This window comes from Vitis vinifera, chromosome 9 (assembly GCF_030704535.1).
Source record: "Vitis vinifera cultivar Pinot Noir 40024 chromosome 9, ASM3070453v1".
NCBI classification, from domain to species: Eukaryota; Viridiplantae; Streptophyta; class Magnoliopsida; order Vitales; family Vitaceae; genus Vitis; species Vitis vinifera.
Window position 1 is genome coordinate 1333825 of NC_081813.1, and position 14142 is coordinate 1347966.

A 14142-nucleotide genomic window follows, 5' to 3' on the forward strand; every position below is an offset into this window, starting at 1 on the left:
TTGATTAATGACATAATAAAATAAGTTATTTTATCATTCATTTAAAATTTATTTTTGTAACTATTTCATATAAAATATAGCATCTGTTTGATAATTAGTATTTTTGAAAGTAATTCTTAAAAATAGCTTCTATCAATTATTTAAAAAATTATTTAGGAATTTAATTATAAAATATTATTTTTTGGCTTATTTATCATGAATATTATGTATATTATATATAATATAAAAATTTTAAAGCATTCTTTATGTTTGAAAAAATAAAAATAAAAAAAACTTTAAATTTGTTATTTAAATGTTTTTTTAAGTTAGAAAATTATTTTTTATTTTAAAAAATAGAAATTTATTTTCAAAAAAAGTTTAATAAAAAATGATGGGTTTGTTTAACAAATACAAAAATTTGAAACAAACATTTTTTAATTATAATTTATTTTTAAACAAATTAATGAAATTGTTAAACATGTTTCCTTAATTAAAATAATAATAATAATTTTTATTTTTAAAAAAATAAAAATAAAAAGTATTTAGAAAAGTAAGGAAAACTGTCAGTGAGTTCTGAGTTGTACGGAGTGTGTTTCCCCAAAAATTTAAAATAAATAAAACAAAAAATGAAAGGTGGGGACCAATGAGAGGTGCACGAGTGCCAATAATGAAGTGTGGTTCAGGTGTTCCCTCCAATAGAGGACTCCAACCCCCACCATCGCCACGTGATCCTCTGCCACTTGTCAGTTCTGGCACGTGCTCCTCTTCAGTTTTGGCCCCACCTCTTTCGCAGTTACCCACCTATATTTTTCAAAACCTCAAAAGCCTCGTCTCTCATTCAGCATGGAATATGACTTGTACAGTTGTACTTGTACCACCATATTTATTATTTACTCCTATTTTTCATTTTCTTTTTATTTAAATTTTATTTTCTATATTTTCAATTACTATTCAAAACACTAAATTACAACTGAAATCATCTCAAAATTATTCAAGAAAAAATGTTTTCAAAAATAGTTTCCAAACAATAACATCCTCTTGCTTTGAGGAGTTTAAAACCCCAAAAAACAACTTTCAAAAATATTTAAATAAAACCTGTAAATTGATATGGGCTTTTGAGAGAAAGAGACACACCTGCTTTTCTCAATGCAATGGAGTGTGGGTAGGAGATTTGAGTTCAAATGAGAATTCTGAAAAGGTGAATGGAAATGAGATATGAAATGGGCAAAGCCGTTGGGTAGAGCCAATGAGAGACAGAAACTTTAGAGAGAGAGAGAGAGAGAGAGAGAGGAAGAGAAAGGAGGAGAGACTCACACATTGTGGGGCTGTATAGAATTAAAGGTGGGTGTGAAGTGAGAACAGAAGAGAGCATGAAATCATGAAAAGGGGTGTGGTGGTGATCCCTAGGGCTTAAAAAAAAAAATTAACATCTGCAGATACCTATAGACAACCCCCCCAACCCCAGAATGAGACACAGATCAAACCCTTTCTTTCTTTCTTTTGCTTTTTTCTCCTGTGGCAAAAGGGGTTAAGGCCAGCATCCATATCATCCACAACCCACCTCTTATCTTTACCATTTCTCACTGGAACAGGACTCAGAGACCCAGATACCCATGTGGGTTAATATCAAAAGTGATGAAAGAGGGAAGGGAAGCAGATAACTTAATGGGAAATTGAAACACATGATGCATTTAAATAGAAAAAGATGATTATGGGTTTTTCTCATTTCACAAAGGAAAAAAAAAAAAAAAAAACTAGCAACTTCTATAGCTAACACTTCTTCAGTCCCTTGGCAAGGGATTTGGAGACTGGGTGAGGCATTACTTTCTTGGTATCAGAAGTTTGTGGTCCAGTTGAGATGACCCAGCTGAGGCTGCTGATAGGCACCCACCTGAGGGCCGGGCGCTGCTGCTGCCACCCCAACTCCAACGTTACCACCCATGGGAGGGCCTAGATGGTGGGGGCTTGCCATTGCAGCAGGCTGTGGAGGAGGGTGGTACAGCCCGGGGAACTGCATGTGAGAAGATTGGGCTGCTGCTGCAGCTGCATTGAAGGATGCATGGCCTGTGTGGGAAGGCATATAAGCAGCATGAGGGGTTTGGGCAGGCATGTTGTAGTATGGAGCAGATTGAAGACCCGGAAGCTCCCTCGGGTTCTGGATCCAAATTTCCGATGTCTCAGCCTGTTAGGTCAAAGAACAAGAAATGGAGAACTAAGATTTATCCTATCATAGATCAAATTATGATATACAAAGAGAAATATGACAACTTCTAATTGGCTTATTAGTTCAAACTTAATTGAAAAGCCCATTATGCTCACATGCATATGCTGATAGAGGCTCAAAAATACGTTCAAAAAAGCATGCTATTTTACTGTTTTTTCTATAAGAACCCAACTCAAATGTGATATATGGAACCATTTGAGTAGGGTGAAGTTCAACACACCATCTATGACCTAAGTGATGCAAAAGAAATACTAAATCGATGGCTATAGACACACAAGATGTGATTTTACCTGTGGATTTGGAACGTAAATGTTGCCATCTTTGTACTTGAGCCGGGATGAATCTTCAAGTCCAGTTGCACTGCCAACAACACCAGGAGCATTAATAGCATACCCAGTTGGATTAGTAAAATTTCCAAACCCTGTGGGACTGCCAGCAGGAACAGGCTTTAACTGCTGGATTCCATACTTGAGTCCGTTTGCACCAAGATGGGAGCTCCCTCCAGGCATCAGCAGGTAACTGTTGGCATTTGAAGGATGACTGTAAGCAGGGTTACTAGAATAGCCAGGCATGGCCATTGGTGGGACGTAAACTGGGGAGAGGAACTGGCGATATGGCATTAGATTAGCAAAATGAGGAACATGAACTTGCTGATACATCTGGGGCACTGGTGGTTGCTGTTGCTGTTGTTGTACCATGGCTATTGATGATGCCGGGATGCTGTTAGCTGTATGTGAGGCTAAGGCCTGCAAGTGAAAATACACCATTAAAAGGATAATTATTGACAACTTAATCTGCCAACTGTGACACACAAAGTAATGCATAGGGTGTCTCCCTTTAGTAGAACATTTTCCAAGCCAAAACAGCTAATACACAATTTTGAGAAGCAAAAGACATAATCCAGAGAATTAAAAACCAAACTTCTAGTCCAATGACGGTTTAAAAGGTTGAATGACACCAGTGCAAAGCATGAGGCAACTTGCCTTCGCCTGTTCAAAGCAATAGAAATTGCAAAGGAAACACAATGCACAAGTGTCTGTACATGAAATAGGAAACAGACTATTTTTGAAATCTTCAAAATATTTCAAAATAACATTGGGTTGCTGCATGGAAGTTTTGTGGGTTAGGCACAAGGTAGGCCTGGAAGATGACTCTTTTATGTTTGCTTTCTGACCATCTAGCAAAAAAGAAAATATTTTTAAAGTTTGGTGCAAAGGTTTGGTAATGGACGATCATTCCTTAAATCTTCATTTTTGCTATATCTCATTGATAGTTTAGATTAGTATAGAAATATAATTTTCCTTTCAAAAACAAATTCGAAAGTAAAAGTAACATCATATTCTAATTTACCTCCTGGGGAGATGGTAAACCCTGCCCTCGTACTGTTTCATCCATTGTGGGTCTGAAGTACGGAATATCATAACCAGCCTGGGGATCATATGCATGCTACCAAACAGATGGCAAGTCAGAATGTCTCATCATAAGAACCAGGATAGAATAAAAGAATCATTAATCATTGGACTAAACTCACAGGAAAACTCGGTAAGACATGACGTTCTTGCTGCTGTTGTGACTCTGGAGTATAAGATGGGCTACTTTCTCGAACCAATCCAATATCTGCATAGTTTTCCAAATTTTGAGGACTTGAAGACTCCTTTTTATCAGGCAATTGATGCTCAGAAGCTTCGCCAGATTCAGGTGAAGCAGTCCCAGAATTTATATATTGGTCATCCAGATCTACCTGCTTGCTGCCATCATCACTGGAAGATTCTGGTGGTGATACTGATAAACTGCCATTCACATTACCATATTATTCTGAGCTCAAGTAAATTGTTTGCAAAAAATATCATAATCTCTTACGAAATTTTGATTAATTTTTCTATATAGCTAAAGTATGTGTTTATAAGCATTGTGGGAAAATTCACAGAACTAATATCATGATTTATGCAGTGTTAAGCCTATAGGATTATATTCAACACAGTATCCACACATACCTATCTTATTGTAACATCTAAGTCAGTCACTTATGATTCCTAAATTCACAGAATATTAAGGATAATTCTTAATTCCCGAAAACTTGAGATTTATACAGTACCCAAAAATCATGCTTATGCAAATCATGGTAATAACACCAACCTTGCAGAAGGTTCTGCACTTGGTTCATCTGCATTTCCAACTGCTTGAAACCCAGATGCAAAATCTGCTCCAAAGCTACCAAAGGTAAGCCGGCAGCGATCGGTCTCAGGGACTCGAATATGCTGTGCAATGATTACATTCTGATTCTCACTGATGCTTGCTTGTGAAAGCTTATCTTGTAATTTAGCTGTCTCTGATTCCAAGTCCTTCGAATTATCAGCACGAGGTGAAACAGATTTTGCAGGAGTTCCAATTACCCCAGGGATGATGTGACTTGACTTTTGACTCGATTTTGGTTTCCACTCCTTATTAGGCTGGGGAGCTGCATCAAAAGCTCATGTCATTTCTGCCTCAAAAGATTTAGAAACAAGCATAAATGAAAGGCAACAGTGATGAAGATAGATTTTAAACAGCTGGCAACCACTCTGGTTTCAGATACACACAATTAGAACTACAAGATTTCCAATCGGTATAAATTAGTGCACAAAAACAAGTTTAATCCAAGATCTATGCAAGCTCAACCTTACGAAAGAAATAGAAACAAAAATCCAATCTCTAATCTTATAAACAACTGAAAGATGAGAGACTTAAAAACTGTATTCCCAAAACCATCAGAAGTTGGCATATTATCATATTCAATGACCACCTCAGTAACATAAAAATTCATGGTTAACATACCTTTCTGATGACCCACAGGTTGTTGATGAGGCCGGCTACCATACTGATTACCCAAGAAAGATCTGTTTACTGGCATGCTGGGAATAACATGATCAGGAACAGTTGTTTGCCTTGGTTGGTCACTCTTAGGAATTGCATTAAAAGGACGAAATGGTTCAGTAGATGGGGAATTCTCTCTTCCCAAAAGTGAACTGGGCAACGAACTGCTTGGTGCGGATGAATGTTTAACAGAGTTTTCAGTAGATTGTCGGCGAACACCCACCACCCCAACTTCACGCTTAATAGCCCCAACAATAGCAGATGATCGAGAGTCTGGAGATGGCACATGAACTGGATCCGATGAAGAAGAATAAACCCCTACAACAGAACTGTTTGAGGCAAGTGATGCTGAATATGGTTGAGAATCATTTGGCTTCACTGCCTGCACTCGCGAAACTGCATTTGGAATGGTTGCTTGTCTCTCCTCTAATAACTCTTTCCTATTAGAGCCACTTGAATTAGCATCTTGTGGAATCCCAGGACGTGCATCAGTTGGCCCATTTAAAGATTGCGATGACTGCCGTCCACTTGAGGGCTTCTGATTGTTTGAAGTCCCTGTTGAGTTGCTGGAAGAGTTAAACAAGGAGCATGATGAGTCAATTTACAATGCATAGTATGCGCAAAAGTAGCCACCGAAAAGAATCCAGTTTCACAGAAAAAGTAAAACTGGTCAGTGTTTTCAACATAAAGGTAAATAGTAACATGATAATTGAAAACATTGCCACTGATACATAAATAGAACTACGAAGGAAGAGCCAGACTATATGACAGGCATTGAAGTAGAGGGCCTTTTTAAACTCCAGGAAATTTCAAAATACCCTGTAGGAAGGCATTCATTTTATTTTCAGGGCTGCGGCCAAATATCAGGACACAAGCATGAGCACTATTTTTAAGTGGAAACATTTTCACAAGAAAATAACAAAGTGAAAACAACTTGTGCCCTATTTTATTTTATTTTCTAAGTCTGTAGAAAAAAACATTGGCAAGGTTTTAGCTGGGATAGTGCAACACTAATAACCAATACTCAATATCTCCTCTAAAATAAAGGGTACTTTTAACTTCAATGCTGAAAAAACAAACTCGAACAGAATGTCATAGTTTCTGCAATATGAAGTTGATTTTCTGAATGCAAAACAACTTTATTTTTATATAGGACCTAAACCTAAAACCAGGACCTTGAACATAGATAAAACAAAGAAAAAAACATACCCCTTTTCAGAAATATTTGAGATAACTTGCTCATTGACAGATGTAGCCAATTGTGGAGAAACAGGTTTCATATCTCTATTTGTATTTTGATTAACTCTGTTGTCTCTCACAACACGAAACTCCCGGCCAATTCCTGCATCTAGCAAGATTCTAACCATCAGCTAGGGCACCAATTAAAAATGATTCCAGATGTATAGTCAGCTAACCATATACCATTATAAGGAGCTGACACAATCAATTTACAAAAATAAAAAATTTGGAACAAAATGTGCACAGGAAATAGAAAACATATAGCATGGAGTGAATCTGAAGTTGTGAAAATACAGTATAAGAAACATATAGCATGAAGTGAATCCTAAGTTGCAAAATCACGGTATAAAAAGGCTACCCCTAAAAAGACAAGAAACGGAAACAAAAATTGTGCTTAATCAAGCAAAATAGAAACAAATACTAATAAAAAGGAAGAGGAATTGAATTCTAAAATAATGCAGGAATAGAACAGAGAAAAAGGATCTCTAAAACTATGGCAAGAAATAAGCATCAGGACGCATCAAGCAGGTCAAGCATTTTATCAAGGAAAAAGAAATAAATGGAACCAAAACACTTTTAATAAAGCCGGGTTGAAAATAAAAAAATTTCTGAAATACATACTAGAAGAAATGCAGTATTGATTTCTATATAAGATATTGGAATACAATCTAGACAGATTTTATGATCCAGATGAAGGAAATTCCAAGAAGCAAGATTTCAGATAGCTGAAAATCATTTTTCTTTTATTGCTCTTATACCAAAAAGGTCAGGAGTTCTGGATATAAGCGTATGATGCAATCCACCCATCTATTATCCCTTAACTATGCATATTTGCATTGAGCAACAGATGGCTGGTTTCCTTATGGAGATTGGCCAGTATTGCCGAATTGCAGCAAAAAGAAATGGCGTGAACATTGATTGATACTTAATACCTCGCTTAGAAGGAAACATACAGTCAAGTAAAGCAATTCCAAGACAAACGAATGATAAAATTGATATGTTTTTGCATTACCAGGTACAGTACTTCGAGAGTAACCTCCCCTTCGAACATTACGATCAGGGAAACTACGAAATTTTCCTTGACCTACATTCTCAATATATATTCTTGGCTCTGTGGGACGCTTGTACCCTGTACTCTGAGGTCATAAGCATATGGTTATTTGTTACTCAAATGTCAAATTGAGATAAATTTCCTTAAATAATTAACATCCCTTATTATGTTTCAAATATAACTTATATCTAAAAGAAAGCAGCAGCAGTAAAATTAGTTTGCAGAAAAAAAAGAAGGTTATACAACCATTAAGGATATTACACGTCTTGCATAGAGATAGAAAAAAATTCCCTTGAAACAGGGAAAATGGTTGTCTAAAACTAATTCTTAAGTCTCTGTCAAGTTTTACTTTACAGAATAATCTGCTAGTTTACTTCAGCATTCAGAAGAAAATAATTATCATGATAACTGATCAGTCAAATAAAGTGGTTCAAAGTTCCTAGAATGCAACAGATTACCAATTTCTTGCATAAAAACAGAATCTTACTAAACTCGAAACAGTTGACTCGATTCCACTAATACAATTGATTTTGAAAAATATTTCAAAGCATTTTAGAGCTTGATCAAAGGATAACAGTTGAACAAAATTTTCATTCAAGTTGAAATATTATGTATTTCATATGAGAAAAAAGGAAATGTTGATCAACACATCCCATCTACAGAAATAACTAGTTAGTATGAAATAGTAAAACAAAGTTACTAAAGAGAAAAGGTAAAACCGAAGGAAAAACACATCCAATATCAAATGGTGCAGTACTTCTTCACATAAAGAAAAAGGCCAAGAAGATAAAAAAATTCACACAAAATAATACCTCTTTCTTCTTGTCCCTTTTTCTCTTCACCTCGTGAAATGGATCTAAGCAAGAGAAAAGAAGAGTGCCCACATTAAGATATTGCATGTATATAATCTGGTAAAAAGTTAACAAGAGAAACTTGAAAGTATCAACCAGAAGTAAAACAAATTAAAATTAAAAACAATAACAACAATAATAATAAAAGATATAAAACTATTAACAATATGCAACGCAGGCTTACAAAAAAGAACACAGCACTTATTTAAATAAATGAAACTTTATTAAAGAAAGATAAGATCACAAGATAGGAAATGGAAGAATGACCAAATGTGAAAGGAAAGAGAAACTAAAGAATATGAGAGGCAACGCCTCAATTAAGTTTTAACCCCATTGTCTTAGAACTCGACATTAGCAGTAGCTGATAAACGAATGCATTAAAAGGCATCCTAACAACATAATCAATATCACCATCCCATTAAGGTGCACACATGCACCTTTTTCTGCATAGCCCTGCTCTGTTCTCCAAATTCCATCCTTCCTACTACTCAAGAAAAGCATCAAATACTCATGAGCAAAACAATCAAGCAATAAGTTGCATTAGACAAAGTTGTCTTCGGAGTGTTTTTTTCTTTTCCCTAAGTCCTAAACAATAGCACATCCAATGTACAAATTTCCACTTTTTTCTTTTCCTACATTTTTACAGCATCCAGAGACAACATTAAGCTAAAACTCAAGCACATAATTACCTTTTAATCACAAATATCAAATTGAACAAACTCCGCACATGCAATGAAAACCAACCACGCACTCCCACCACACATTAAGCAATCATATTACACACAAACTAAAACCCATTACCAAACTGTGAAATTGGACAAACTCAGTGCACCGCTGACTATCAGTTCCACACTTCCTCAGTCACTATCCCACATTCCAAGCAAACCGCATTTACCAAATAACATCGATGCACCAATTCCAGTCAAAATCAATTCAATTAAACAAAAACCGATTTATTATACACACCAAGTAATACTAAACAAACAAAAAATAGTATCTGTTCAAAGCACAAAAACCAGTAACCTTGATTAAGCAGTTTCTGGGCAACCTCATTAGGATCCATGTTCATCTCTCTTAGCATCACATGGATATCAAGATCTGAATGATCACCCACTAACTATTTTATCATTTGGATGGTTTTGCAGATGCAAACCGAGAAAATTTGTATCCCACCTTCAATTCTCAAACCAGACACCATTCACCTATTCTAGCAACACAACAAACCCAAATGCACACCAAAAAAAGGGGAAAAGAAAAACTGAGAACACCACAATCAAAACCCTAATCAAACCAAACACTAATGGAAGAACAAAGGAGAGAAGGAAGAAGAAGGGCTAGAGAGAGAAGAGTCAGAAAGCTAGGGTTTTGAAAACTTCTACTTCTGAGAGACTTATAAAGATGCTTTGGAATTTCCGAACCATGGGTCTTGGGTTTCTTCCCCTGGTTTTCTCTTAAATTGTGAAAATACCCTTTGGTATACTCCTACGTGGCGAGTTTTGACTCTGTTGATGCAAGTTTTGGAAATTTGACTAGCATATATAATTTGGGAAGGATTTTCATTAAACACAGATCACATGTTGTCTTTTTCAATAAGAGATAGACTGCATCCACAATTTTTAGACTTTACTAGTAATGTCATATAGTTTTTTTTTTCGCATGGCTGAAACATCATTATAAAATATGTTTTAATTGAAAATGTAACACGCACAGACATTATTATTAATAATATGAATTAGACATCACAGAACAAGAAAAATATGCCATTGACTATTAATGTTATCAGATACGATATAATTTTGGGTTTCTGAGTGAAGAAAGCAATCCAATAATAGATAGACCGAATCCACAATTTTTAGACTTTAATGGTAATGTCATATAATGCTAATTTTTTTTTTTCACATGGCTGAAACAACATTATAAAATATATTTTAATCAAAAACAGTAACACACACAGATGTTATTATTAATAACATGAATGAGAAACCACAGAAAAAGAATATTATGATATTAACAATTAATGTAATCAGATATGATATAATTTTTGGGTTTCTGCGTAAAGCAATTAAATTATTGGTAAAGAAAATAAATATGAATATGAAATATAAGATACTATAAAAGAAGACACAACCGGTAATATGGAATCCCATAACTTTGTCTGCAATAAATATACCAATTTTAGTGAAAATTTTACAGTGAGGTGTGATTTATACAAAAGTCCATCCTTTTTAAAGAAAATAAAAGAATATAAGATAGGAAACTAAAGAATAACCAAAGGTAGAAGGAAAGACTATGGCCTAAAGAATATCAAAAGCAAATCTCAGCATTAGCATTAGATGACAAATAAATCCATTAAAAAGCAGCCTAGGAACATAATTGATATCTCTAATCTCTCATAAATGTGCATATGCAGCCCTTCTCCACATATTGCTGCTCTATTTTCCACACTCCAACCTTACTACTACTCAAGAAAGCACCAAAAAGCTCATGAGCATAACAATCAGGCAATAAGTTGCATGAGGCTAAGTTTCCTGGAGTACTTTTTTTATATTTTCTTATTTTCAGTCCTAAACAATAGCATTTCCAATGTACAAAATTTCCAATTCTTTTTTTTTCCAACATTTTCCCAGCAGCCAAACACAACATTTTAAGATTAAAAAAAAAAAAAAGCTCAACCACAAAATCATCTTTCAACCAAGAACTTCAAATTGAAGAAACTCAGCAACTGCAACAAAAGCAACCACTCTCTGCCACATCACATTAAGCAAAACGCAGATATCAATTCCACATACACATAAACGAAAACCCATTCACCAAACCCCCAAATTGGACAAACTCCAGTACATCCCTGACCATCAATTTCACACTTCCTCACACACTATCCCCACAATCCAATCAAACCCCATTCACCAAACAACACCTATTAACCAATTGCACAGCCAAAATCAGTTCAAATAAACCCATTTATCACACACTAAATAACACCAAAGCAGAACAAAAAACACCTGCCCAAAGCAGGAAAAGGAGAAACCTTGATTAAGCAATTTCTGGACAGTCTCATTGGGATCCATGTTCATCTCTCTTAGTGCAACATAGATGTCAGCATCAGAATGATTACCCACTATTTCTTTGATCAATTGAATGGTTTTGTGGACCTGAGGTGGAAGAATTTGCATCCCTCCTTCCATTCTTGAATCAAACGCCATTGCTGACTTTCAAACCCTAATCAAACTCACCACCAATGGAAGAAGAAGAGAGAGAAGGAAGAGCCGCGAGAGAGGGGTTTTCAAAATGTTTTACTTCTGAGAGACTTATAGAGGCGCTTTAAGATTTCCTAATTATGGATTCTGGGTTTCCGCCCCTGGTTTTCTTGTAAATTGAAAAAATACCCTTTTGTCTATTCCTATGTGGCAAATTTTGATTGGTGGTTGACGCAATTTTTTGAAATCTGACTATAGTTTTTTAGAATTTGGGAAGGATTGCGAAATAACCTGAATCATATGTTATAGACTAAGAGTCCATCTATGATTTTAAAATTTTTATAGTAATGTCATATAATGCTAGTTTTTGAAACACTATTATAATATATGTTTTACTTCAAAATAGAAACACACATTATTATTAATGATAATGATAAGAAGTCAAAAAAATATTAAAAATAGTATATTGACTATTAATGTCACCAGATTTGAAATATGAGATATTGTAATAGCAGGCACAACATTTTGAAAATTTTACAGAGGCATAATTTCTACAAAATTTCATGTTATATAAAAAAAATGCCAGAATACGAGATAGGAAACAGAGGAATGACAACATAGAAGGAAAGACTAAGGCCTGAAGAATATCAAAGACAAAACCTCGATTAAGTTGCAACCCTCTTGGCTAAGAAATCAACATTAGTACTAGCTGATAAATAAATTCATTAAAAGGCAACCTCCCGGTGTAATAAGTTTTCCACAGAAGCCTGCTCTATCTTCCAAACTCTAACCTTTCTACTAGTCAAGAAAGCACCCAAAGCAATCAGGCAATAAGTTGCATGAGGCAAAGTTGTGTAGACTTTTTTCTTCTTCTTTTTAATTTTTTCCTGGTCCTAAACAAAAGGATATCCAATTTGCAAAATCTCCAATTCTTCCTTCCTCGTGTTTCCCACCAGCCAAACACAACATTAAGCTAAAACTCGCCCCATAATGACCATTTTAATCACAAACTTCAAATTGAAGTAAATCATAAGATGAACTAAACCAACCACTCGCTCTCACGACACATTAAGCAAAACCCATATATCAATTCCATGGTCAATATCAATTCACATAAACCAAAACCCATTTAACAAACTCCCAAATTCGACCAACCCGGTACACCCCGAACCATCAATTCCACACTTCGCCACTCACTATGCCCACATTCCAAGCAAACCCCATTTACCAAAAAACACCTATTCACCAACTCCACAGCCAAAATCAGTTCAAATAAACCACAACCCATTTATCGCGCACACGAAATAAAACCCAAACACAAACCAACAAACAAAAATCACAGTCCGAGACTCGAAAAAAGAGTAACCTTGATAAAGAAGTTTCTGAGTAGTCTCATTAGGATCCATGTTCGTCTCTCTTAGCGTCACATAGATATCAGCATCCGAATGATTACCCACTATTTCTTTGATCGATTGAATGGTTTTGCGGACACGAGCCGGCAGAATTTGCGTCCCACCTTCCATTCTCGACCCGGACACCATCGGCGACTTTGCAACGATAACAGACTCAAAATACACTAAAAAAAAAAAACAAAAAAAAAACTCAAAAATACTAGAGTTCAAACCCTAATCGAACTCAACAGCAATGGAACACGACGAAGCAAAATAAGGGGAGAGAACGGCTAGAGAAAGAGGGAGAGGGGTATGGGAGCGAGGGTTTTGAAAACGTTTTACTTCAGAGAGACTTATAGAGGCGCTTTGAAATTTCCTAATTATGGTTTTCGGGTTTCCGCCCCTGCTTCTGTCTTAAATTTCGAAAATACCCTCCCTTCGATTCCTGCGTGGCAGGGTTTGATTGGTTGTTGATGCAATTGTGGGAAATTTGACTAGGGTTTTATAATTTTAGAAATTTGTGATTAAACCCTAATCATATTGTTATCTTTTGAATTTGGGAGGATTGTGATTAAACCCTAATCATGTTGTTACCTTTTTTCACAAGAGACTGACTAAGAATCTATGATTTTTAGACTTAAAGTGGTGTCACATAATCCTAATTTGTTTCACATGATACATATTTTTAATTAAAAATATAATATGTATTTTACCTAATTTTTCTTTAGTGACTTTGCCAATATTAATGAAACCCTTATTGAAATATCATTTTTATTGAAACAAAACTAAGCATTTGTTAAATTGATGATATTGATTTTAATTGGTTTTGATTGGGTTTATTATTGTCTTTAGAAATAGAACAATAAAAATATGATTTCATAAATCAAATGTACAAAAGGACAACAAATTTAGTATGAATTTATCTTGATAAGGTTGGCCCAACTCACCTTGGCTTTTAGATAGGTTTAAGCAATTAATTTTAGTAGTCTAGTTGGACTCAAGCTTGATTTAGGTTTACCAATTTATAATTTATAATCGTATTATGTGTTTGTTGTTTTATTTTGGGAAAAGATGAACATATTTATTTATTTAAAGAATACGATTATGAATCAAACTCAAAGTTTAAAAATTAAATTTTATGGGAAAGACTTCGAGTTAGAGATCAGATTAGATCGAACTTCGGGTTGATCAGCTTAGTTATTGGTGAAGGAACAATGGACTAAATTGGAATGTGGTTGTTGAATGTATTACTACAAGATCCAATTACAGTATAAGTCGACTTAAAATTTTGATTTGACAAAGGAAGAAGATACCATTAAGCTAAAGAAAAGGTTTCTTAAAGGCAAAAGCTTCATGA

General features: G+C 35.1%; 1 protein-coding gene across 6 annotated transcripts; it reads right to left on the minus strand.

Moving 5' to 3' along the window:
• Positions 1–1641: 1641 nt before the first annotated feature.
• Positions 1642–13171, minus strand: LOC100248075 (GBF-interacting protein 1-like). Of its 6 annotated transcripts, XM_010656169.3 has the most exons (11): positions 12761–13171; positions 8159–8202; positions 7308–7431; positions 6266–6404; positions 5018–5622; positions 4340–4661; positions 3735–3993; positions 3554–3649; positions 2672–2949; positions 2494–2563; positions 1642–2161 (listed from the first exon to the last, which is right to left on the minus strand). In XM_010656169.3, exons 1-11 carry the CDS (start codon positions 12933–12935, stop codon positions 1814–1816), a joined length of 2460 nt encoding a protein of 819 aa, XP_010654471.1. In that variant the 5' UTR covers positions 12936–13171; the 3' UTR covers positions 1642–1813. The 6 variants fall into 6 exon arrangements, with proteins under 6 accessions (XP_010654471.1, XP_010654470.1, XP_010654468.1 ...); XM_010656168.3 differs by having other exon boundaries at positions 2494–2949; positions 6266–6398; XM_010656166.3 differs by having other exon boundaries at positions 2494–2949.
• Between the last annotated feature and the right edge of the window lie 971 nt (positions 13172–14142).

What these genes read in the sequence shown, in the direction of transcription:
- LOC100248075 (XM_010656166.3), bottom strand. Translation starts at nt 12,935, where the DNA reads ATGGTGTCCGGGTCGAGAATGGAAGGTGGGACGCAAATTCTGCCGGCT. An exon ending in ACCTGTGGGTCATCAGAAAG is followed by an intron (nt 4,662 to 5,017) that starts GTATGTTAACCA and finishes CTTTTGATGCAG; the next exon opens with CTCCCCAGCCTAATAAGGAG. An exon ending in GTTTACCATCTCCCCAGGAG is followed by an intron (nt 2,950 to 3,553) that starts GTAAATTAGAAT and finishes TTTCACTTGCAG; the next exon opens with GCCTTAGCCTCACATACAGC.